Source organism: Centroberyx affinis, unplaced genomic scaffold (assembly GCF_046629955.1).
Source record: "Centroberyx affinis isolate AG114_WGS23_722 - 3 ecotype Tasmania unplaced genomic scaffold, CSIRO-AGI_Caff_v1 ptg004799l_1, whole genome shotgun sequence".
In the NCBI taxonomy this organism is placed as follows: domain Eukaryota; kingdom Metazoa; phylum Chordata; class Actinopteri; order Beryciformes; family Berycidae; genus Centroberyx; species Centroberyx affinis.
Window position 1 is genome coordinate 104,498 of NW_027282334.1, and position 9,696 is coordinate 114,193.

Sequence of the window (9,696 nt, forward strand, 5' to 3'; positions counted from 1 at the left end):
TCATGCAGCTTTCTTGGCATTCAAATGAACATACAAACGGATACTTCACGATTCATGAATGTGCCTATATTCATCCTGGAGAGAGACAGGAAAGGCTGGGAGAGAGAGAGAGTGAGAGAGAGAGAGAGAGAGAGAGAGAGAGAGAGAGAGAGAGAGAGAGAGAGAAAGAGGAGGCTAAGGTTGTTGAACAGCCTGAGGCAGCATACACAGGAAGAAGAAACGAGAGGAAAGAAGGGGATGAGAACATCGGAGAAAAAGGAGAGGTCAAGACAGGAGTGTGTATTCGTGTGTACATACTTGTGTGTGTGTGTGTGTGTGTGTGTGTGTGTGTGTGTGTGTGTGTGTGCTTGTGCATGATGTACGTGTGTGTATGTGTGTGAAACAGAGCAATACCCGCAGGCTGTGTTTTTAGAAAAGGGGGACAGCAGCATGAGGTATTGGGCCACAGAGGAGCCGTACTCACTGTCAGCCTGCAGGCCTCAGCACACACACACACACACACACACACACAAGGCTATGAATGATTGCAGTAGCCCACCCAGGAGAAAGTCTTTTCTTAAACACACAACCTAGTTTTACTCTCCCATCTGCTAGTATAATCTCTCTGGGAGATGGATAATCTCCAGTATTAGACTACATAATATGCAGAGTGCTTTTTATTTTCTTAAGACTTTGTGAGCTTTAGTATGAAATGGCATCCTTTGATCTCTTTATTTAGTGGCATTAATCAATACACATAATCAATAATCAGTATCACCATAACTGCACTGACCTAATTGAGTCTTTCGCCTTCACCAATACCAAGTGTATATGTGGGCTAGTAGTATGCTGTTATCTAATATAGCATATGTGTGTGTGGACTGGAATTACTGTAGCTTTTACATAAAAAGCTAATAGTGAGATTGCATGGAGAAAAATTGTTGGTTGAATTTTGCCATTTTAATTACAAAAATTGACCACTAGCATTCTCTCCCGCTTGGTTTTGCAACCAAGAAAAACCGTTGATATTCCTGGGCGTCAGTTGGAAAATCGACCAGTGTTGTCATGTTTGTCTGAGTGTGTGGATGTTTCCAAATGTGTTTACGTCTTTGTGCTCACATCTCGGTGTATGTGTGTTACCAGGGACAGCAAGCTGACCATGTTGCTAAGGGAGTCGCTAGGCAACATGAACTGCCGGACCACCATGATTGCTCACATCTCCGCCTCGCCCAGGGATTTCTCTGAAACCCTTTCCACCATCCAGATCGCCTCCCGCGTCCTCCGCATGAAGAAGAAGAAAACTAAAGTCACCGTGGTGAGTTTCATAAAGCCTCGATACTTGATCAAAAATCTGAGATAATTTCTCTTCATCCGACAAAACTAAAGAAAACTTAAGTCACAGTGGTGAGATGCCTTCAAGCTCCAATCCAAAAGCTCAAACTAAAGAAAACTAGTCACCATGGTAAAATACCTTAAAGCTTCAATCCATAATCCTAAACAAGAATAATTAAATTAAAGTCACAATGGTGTATTATCTTAAAACCCAAATCCTTAATCCAAATGGAAACAAGACTGGCCTGTCTTATCTTATTAAAGTATTACTCTAGAATTTCAGCCTTGGGCCTCGTTGCTCAGTTGGCTGGGGCGCATGTCTTTGTCGCATATCATCCTCCCCTCTCTCTCTCTCTCTCTCTCTCTCTCTCTGTCTCTCCCAGCCTTTCCTGTGTCTCCCCACTGTGAACTTTCAAACAAAGGCTAAAATGCCAAAAAAATAATCTGTAAAAGTCCAGTCTGAAAATCTAAAAAAGGAACATGACTTAACATTTCCCCTCCCTCTCTCGCCTCCTCCTCCCCTCGCCCCGTCTCTCCTCAGCAATACACCTCCAGCTCGTCTGGAGGAGAGAGCTCCTGCGAGGAGGGCCGCATGCGGCGCCCGACTCACTTACGATCTTTCCATCACCGCGGTGATGCCGATTCCGACCACCCGTTGCTCCGCCTCTCCAGTGACCCCGACGAGTACTCGAGCAGCGAGCAGTCATGTGACACGGTGATCTACGTGGGCCCTAACGGGGCCGCGGTGTCAGACAGAGAACTGACGGACAACGAGGGACCGCCGGAGTTTGTACCAATTATTCCAGCTTTGCTTCGAGGAAAAGCTTCAGAACAGCAACAACCACAAAGTCAAATTCAGGCAATCGGAGCCCAGACCAAGGTAATTCAAACACATTTACATTTACATTTTAGGCAATCAACAGTAATCAGTAGAATGAGGAGACTACTTGATGATTTGCTTGCTGACAAAATGCTTTGATTAGACTTTTGTAGAAAAATGTCTGTGTCCCAGAGAGTAAATCACTCCATTTACTCAAGTTGGACCCCATGCTGACAAAGCCCCTTCTCAAGCTTCTGCTGAGGTGACATTTACTTACTCCTTGATTTCTGCTCCATTAGCTCCAGCCTCAGCCAGAGTCCCAGGACCAGCCCAGTGGCCCACACTCCCAGCCCCTGCCCCCGCCCCCCCAGTCCCTGCTAGGGCAGCCGCTGGCCCCCGTCCCAGAGGAGGGAGCTGAGTGTCTCAAGTGCAATACCTTCGCTGAGCTGCAGGAGAGACTGGACTGCATTGACGGCAGTGAGGAGGTGAAGATAATTTTCTTTTCAGTTTTTTTTTTTTTTTTTTCATTATTGTGAAAAGAAAAACAACATCCATACATAAAAAAAGACAGAGAATCTAAGATTGGGCCACAACAGAGAAAGACAGGTAGAAAAGAAAACAGAAGAATACAAATTGTATGTTTTTGTGATGGAAAGTGTAGTTGATGGTACAGGTATATGCAAATTTTGACAAGTTGTTTGACAAGTTGAATATTTTATCTATTCAACTAGAAAAAAGTGTTTTGCCTGCGTCCTTGCTTTCACTCGCTCTCACAGCTTCTATTTGTAGTGGCAATTGTAGTGTCCCTTGTAGAAAGCATTTGCATTCAGATGGTGATACAAAATGCTGCAAGTGAACAGGCATTCCAATTAATTTTGAATTCCTCAAATACCTTATTATCCTTGAAAAATTTGTTCCATTCTGTTCTTTTTCATCCATCCATCCGTCCATTGTTTCAGGTGGCAAAGTTTCCCTTTGAGGAGGTTCCAGCTAGCAAACTGAGCGCCAAACAAGAGCCATGCTCAGCTTCAGCTGTTCCAACCTCAGCTCCGTCTGCTCCTGGCTCTGCTCCTGTCTTGGATACAGCAGCCAGAACAGGTAAAGGCTTTAATTCATTCTCTCTGCACAGACCTGAAGATGCAGGTGCTGACTCCATCTCTGAAATGTATAAGGATCCTTTCCCAGTGGCTTTTTAACTTTTACTCTTTGGACACAAATAATTTTTCCTCATGACCCCAAAACTGACTTTGAAAGCTTTGCCAATCTGGCAAATGTAGTTCTGTATTCCAGCATCAAACCAACCTACATGAATGAATGAGTGAGAGAATGAATAAATGAATGAATGAATGAGCTAACCTACAGTATCTTATCTTCATATTCATTAAATTGCATTGCAGCTTTGGCACCATAACCCAGCCGATGCCACTGCATCCTAATAATTCCTTGAGAATAGAGTCCCATTTAACTTCCTGCAACTCACCTTTTGGTCCCAACTTGGATTTGAGTTGGAAAAAAACACAGTTCTGTTCTGTTCTGTTCTGTCCTACATCCCACAGGCTCCGCAGGGCCGAGAGGAAGTGCAGCGGAGCTCTCCTCCTCTTCACCAGGAGCCTCCAGGAGGAGGACCAATGACCAGCAGCTGCAGGAGATCAGGGAGGTGGTGGAGGAGGCGGAGCTGGCCCAGTCGATGATCCATAGCCTGGCCCAGAGTTCTGCTTCCTCCATGGCTACTGGCACCAGGAGCGTCACAGGAAGCAGCGGCACTACCACTCACCCCCTGCACCGGGCCAAGAGCTCCAACCTTCATGACAGGTCAGGACAGGTGCTGTGCCCAAAACGTGTGTGGTACCTGCTCACCAGAAGGCTCTTTAAGTATATTGAATTTCAAATGGTTCAGTTGGTATCAAAGTCAAAAAGTAGTAAAAAAAAAAAAAAGAGAGTAGAAACTACCCACCATCCTGTAAGAGTGCTGGTAAAATTATCCAGTCATGAAAAACATGACACTGGACATTACATCACCATTCAGTGAATGAAGGTAGTTACATGCACATCCCAACTGAGGTGCAGGATTAATTGGAATCTAATGCAAGATAAAATGTAGAACAAAATAGTAAACTTTTATGCCCTAGTGGCCCTAAATTAAATAATTAATACTAATTAGATGTAGTTTTGTAGGTTCAGTGCTTTTTCTTGCAATTGTTACCATCAACATCTGATTTTAACTGACAAAATGTCTCCTCTGTTGTCTGACTGGACAGCCGTGAGTCTCTGAGTGGGGGCAGTAACAGCGAGGGTAAGGCTCGCCCACTGGGATCGCCACGCCTCGGCATCGCCAGTTTGACCAAAACCTCAGAGTACAGGTAAAGTACACACACACGCACACACACACACACACAAACACACACACACACACACACACACACACACACACACACACACACACACACACACATGCAATTATGCTGACTGTTGACATCTTCATCATTTCATTAAATTTCAGTAAAAACAACTATTGGAAAAAAATAACAACTTGAAAAATTTACATGAAAAAAATTATATCATGCTTGTTTCTATTATTGTAAAATCGGAAGTAGTAAGGAAGGAGTTGCATGCGGGCTAATGAACAGTCCAAGTGGGTCACCATTGTCAACACCCTTGTGTTTCTGTTGGTCCTCAGGCCGCCGTCCTCCCCGTCCCAGCGGTGTAAGGTGTACACCCAGAAGGGCGTGATGCCGGGAACGCCCCCTCTCTCCTCACACACCCTGGCCCAGGACGGCCAGGCCGCAGACTCTTTGACCCCAGACAGTATGTATTCTTGATACCTGTTTTATATTTGTGTTTATACCTTGAAATGCATTTCTGTCATTTTTATTGGGTTATTCTATATAATTGGTGGAGTTACTGAATGCATTTTGTGTGTTAATTGTCCGTTTCAGTCCAAACTGTTTTTTTTATCTTGTTTTTATCTTGTTCTCTGTTGTTTTAAATTATATTATGAGCATTTGAGTGTTAAAGCATTTTTTTTAAACAATTTTTGTGTTAAACTGTGCTAATATAATTAATTTTGATTTATTTATTTATTTACGTTGCATATGTTGTATGTTGCATATTTTATTCTGGGCATAGTATGCCCGCATAATTACTGCTGGTTTGAACCCACTTCCTCAGTCACCAATACACCAGCGGGTGCATGTATTCTGCACTTGGAAAATAAAGTTAATCTCTCTGCCAATTTTGTGTCTGTGATTCTGCAGACAGTTTGGCTGCAGACAGCGGCCGTTCCTCCACAGAGTCCTTGCTGTCCAGGACTTCTCCTGTGGGCATGAGCCCACAGGTCCAGGAGCCAGCTCCGTCTCTGTCTGCCAGCCTTGGCTCAGCCGAGACGCTCTGCGACGATGACGTCCCACAGATACCGTTGGACACACACAGGGACGGTGAGATGCTGTAAAACACTGCTATCTCACAGATTTTTAAACAGGGAGAATGGGATGAAATACAAAAGTCATGAGCCACATTCATACCCTTCGCAATATGAGTACAACTATCTACCTTACCACACTAGGAAACCAGAACACCTGATGGATGACTTTTCTACCTTTCTTCTCTCCTTCACCTCCACCCCAGGTCCAGCAGTCTCTCTAGCCCCAGTCGGGTCTCTCTCTGTGGGGGAGGATGAACTGGTCTACACTGTGGCTCCTGGAGGCGAGGAGGACCTTGATGTTCGGGCTCTGATGGAGACTCAGGGCCTGACCTGTCGTCCATCCAGCATCATCAGCTTCAACAGCGACTGCTGCTCTGTCACCGCCCTCGCCTCGGGCTCCCGGCCCGTCAGCATCATCAGCAGTATTGCAGAAGATGGAACTGTGGAGGGTTATGGCATGTCCGCCGTTACTGCAACAACCGCTGGGGTGACAGAGGTGGTTGCCATGGCAGAGGTCAGTGTGACTGACTTTACATTTACAGTAACCTAAAACATTAGCTGTGTGCCTGTTTGTCTGATGGACCTAGTCAGTCTGTCGCGAGGATCTATAAATGTACCTATTTCCAAATACAAAATCGAATTTATATTATTTAAATTCAAATTTACATATAAAGCAATGTCCATCACAAAGTTGCATCATATTGTACCATACTTTACTGCACTGCATTGGACTGTTTGTTACTGCATCATGTTGAATCATAAAGTATTATATTGAATCGTAGAAAAAATTATCCTCACCTGCCAGAATTTGATTGAGGACTGATGAAGATGGCAGCCCTATCATGCTACCAGGCTACCAGGCTAGAGCCTAAATCATATCATATTCAATCAAAGTCTTTCAGATTATAGCACATCATATTATACCAAATTGTATTGTACCCTGTTGTAGGTGGCCATGGCCAAGCTGCGGCTGGAGGGCGAGGCATTGGTCTCCGTGATGCCTAGCTGTGGTTCTTCCATCTCCTCCTGGCTCAGTGACCTGAGCATGGGCAGTGAAGCCGATCAGTCCCTCCACAGCTTCAGCCAGTCCCAGAGCCAGCAAGGGGAGGCCCTGGCTGAACCTGACCCCAACCAAAGCCTTTCCTCTGGGATAGAGGGGCTGGCAGAAGTCCCTGGAGGTCAGGGAAATTCTGGCACCCAGAGGAGAGGGAGTCTGGAGGGAGAGATCGTGCTGTCAGAGAGCGGGAGTGAAAGGGGAACCCCAACCAAAGACAGGCTGAAGAAACTGCCTCCCTCAATGGGTAAAACAACCATACAAAGCCTGGGGCCGTCTGGAAACTTCTCCCCCTTCAAGACCACCATCAGCGTTCACCCATGTGTGGCTGTCAAACCCATGGTCATACAGGAGCCCACCATCCTCTCCTCACCCACCAAAACCGGCTTAATGAAAGACCCAGCCAAACTCAATATGACGCCGGCCCCACATTTAGCTTCCATTTCCGGTGAGATTAGCTTTGAAGACCCCTGGTTGAAGCGTGGTGCGGAGGAGGGGAGATGCAGGGAGCTGGTGTGTGAAGTGAAGCCAGAGAAGAGGCAGGTAGAGCAGAAGAGCCACCGGGCTGAGGCGATGTCGTCTCCAGATTCCTCTAAGAGAGTGGTGGATGGTTGTGAGATGGTGGCTGTGGTTGCCCAGGGAGAATGCCTGACTAATTTCTATAGCCCAGACATCCACCGTACAGCCAGTCTTCCCCGCGGCTGGCACAGACTCAACCGCCACGATGGCCTGGATAATGGACTTGAGTACCGGAGTCTTGGCGTCACCACCTCAACCCCCTGCAGCCCCCGGTCCACACTCGACCGGAGGGGATCCACCGGAAAACAGGGCCTCTTTTCCCACAAGAGGGGGGGAATCCCACCTCTGCCACCGGTACGGAAGTCAAGCCTAGACCAGCGGAACAGGGCTGCCGGCCCCCTGATCAGCCCCCTCCACCAACCCAGCCATGGGCTCTCCTTCCTGGGAAGCCCGGCGGATGATGCAGGAGTCTCTGGATGTAGTGTCACTAGACAACGAGGCTCCAGCATAGACAGCAGCAGACTCTTCAGTGCCAAGCTGGAACAGCTAGCGAGCAGAACCAACTCGCTGGGCCGGGCCCACGGCTCCCACAGCGGCTCCCCCCACTATGACTGCTTCTCCCTGGAGCGGGGGGAGAGTCTGAGAGGGGGAGGAGGAGGGGTGAGGGGGGACAGCACCATGCCTCGTACCGGGCGCAGCCTCACCCGTGGCGGATCGGTGTCTTCCCCCATTGCTAACGGCAACAGTCCCGGTTTCAGTGCCAGTCCCGGGCCGAGCAGCGCTCCACAGTCGCCGGCCAAAAACAGCAGCCAGTCAAAGATCTCAGCGGTCAGTAAGCTGCTGATGGCCAGTAGTCCCAAGGCCAGGAGTCTGTCTGCCTCCAGCACCAAGACTCTCAGCTTCTCTACCAAGTCTCTTCCCCAGGCTGTCAACCGCAGCTCCAGCCTTCCTCCAAACGGAAAGGTGGGAATTCTTCTTCATAGTTACTAAACACATTTTCACCCATTTTAACACATGTAAACTACCTGACTCTGTTCACCAGACGAAACTCTACCATGTGATTAGTTTTACTTCCTTCAGAAAATCAGTTTTGTCAATCAGTGTGAGACCTTTCTCACTTGTATTGCCTTTTTTTACAGAAAGAAACAGAGATTACATTAATTAATTAGTTAAAGCCAGTAATTCAGGTGAAGCTCAGTTCAAGGAGTGGGGGTACTCATTCTTTCCCATCTCTCATCTTGCCATCTACTCTGTCTACCCAGCCCCAGAGCTCAGTCCAGGGCCCGCTGCAGCAGCAGGGTCCTTCCCCTGGCTCCTGGTCCACCCAGTCTCTGAGCCGCAGCCGGGGAGGAAGCCTGGCCGCCAAGCTGCCTCTCCGCGCTGTCAACGGTCGAATCTCTGAGCTCCTCCAGGGCAGCGCAGGATCTCGCTCCAGGGGCCATGCCCAAGGAGGAGGCACTGAACCCGGGGAGGAGAGAGGAGTAGGAGGGGCAAGGTAAGTCACTGGAAAAGGCTACTGTTCACTAGGCCAGCAGTAAAAAAATGTTTTTACATTTTTGTATTTAGCAGACCGTCTTATCCAAACTGAATCATATCAAGTGCAACTCTTTTGTGCAACCTGTTGCTGCTCTTAGTGTAATGATTCTGCTTGACTCCTCCTTGGTTTCTGCTCTCAGTGGAGGAGGAGCTGGAGCTAGTGGAGGAGCTGGAGCTGGAGGTGGAGGTGGAGCTGGAGCTGGAGCTGGAGCTGGAGCTGGAGCTGGAGCTGGAGCTGGAGGAGGAGGAGGTGGTGGAGGAGGTGGAGGGGCAAGTGGAGGAGGAAGTTCCCTGGGAGAGGAGAGGCCAGCAGTGGTCCAGACCCTGCCCTCTCCCTACAGTAAGATCACAGCTCCCAGAAAACCACACCGCTGCAGCAGTGGCCATGCCAGCGATAACAGGTATTGATTAATTTAAGTTTGTTATTGAGAACTGTAAAATGTAATCACTTTGCCTTGACAGCAACAGCAAGTGAGTTGGTCTGATTATATTGTATCAAAATGTCATGGTATCCTATTAGCAGTCAGTGTGGTAAACCAGTGTATTTTTGGTGCTGCTTAAAGCATTTTACTCTCAGAAGGTACCTTTAAATTTGATCTCATCCTGCCTCTAACAGCAGCGTACTGAGTGGCGAGCTGCCCCCGGCCATGGGGAAGACGGCCTTGTTTTACCACAGCGGCGGCAGCAGTGGCTATGAGAGCATGCTGAGAGACAGCAGTGAGAACACAGGCAGCACGTCGTCGGCCCAGGACTCCCTCAGTGAACACAGCTCCGCCACCACCTCGTCCAGACGGAGCTCCAAGAGCAGCAAGAAGAGCAGGAGCAACACAGGTCACACCAACTTTATACTCATTTTTGAATATTGGTTAAATGACATTTCCCAATAAAGATGGGAGAGAGAGAGGGGAATCACATGCGACTTGGCTCACAATCATCAGTCGCCTTCATTGGTAGAGCCACAGGGCCGCCCTGAAGTTAGATATAATGAGAGTGAAAGTTACGAGAATGATATAAATGAAAATTATATTAAAATGA

The 9,696-nt window shown here is 47.7% G+C and overlaps 1 protein-coding gene across 1 annotated transcript in view; it reads left to right on the forward strand.

Annotated features, from left to right (window-relative positions):
- Positions 1 to 9,492, forward strand: part of LOC139666092 (kinesin-like protein KIF26B) — a gene marked incomplete at its 3' end in the record, with an annotated part of 93,896 nt that extends 84,404 nt beyond the window's left edge. Inside the window, exons 12-26 of the mRNA XM_071545198.1 lie at positions 1,123 to 1,294; positions 1,853 to 2,191; positions 2,431 to 2,616; positions 3,091 to 3,229; positions 3,688 to 3,943; positions 4,390 to 4,491; positions 4,809 to 4,936; positions 5,386 to 5,565; positions 5,762 to 6,066; positions 6,502 to 6,688; positions 6,731 to 8,088; positions 8,388 to 8,620; positions 8,802 to 8,821; positions 8,930 to 9,062; positions 9,278 to 9,492. Coding sequence (XP_071401299.1) covers positions 1,123 to 1,294; positions 1,853 to 2,191; positions 2,431 to 2,616; positions 3,091 to 3,229; positions 3,688 to 3,943; positions 4,390 to 4,491; positions 4,809 to 4,936; positions 5,386 to 5,565; positions 5,762 to 6,066; positions 6,502 to 6,688; positions 6,731 to 8,088; positions 8,388 to 8,620; positions 8,802 to 8,821; positions 8,930 to 9,062; positions 9,278 to 9,492 — 3,953 coding nt within the window. The remainder of the gene's footprint in view (positions 1 to 1,122; positions 1,295 to 1,852; positions 2,192 to 2,430; positions 2,617 to 3,090; positions 3,230 to 3,687; positions 3,944 to 4,389; positions 4,492 to 4,808; positions 4,937 to 5,385; positions 5,566 to 5,761; positions 6,067 to 6,501; positions 6,689 to 6,730; positions 8,089 to 8,387; positions 8,621 to 8,801; positions 8,822 to 8,929; positions 9,063 to 9,277) is intronic.
- Positions 9,493 to 9,696: the final 204 nt, after the last annotated feature.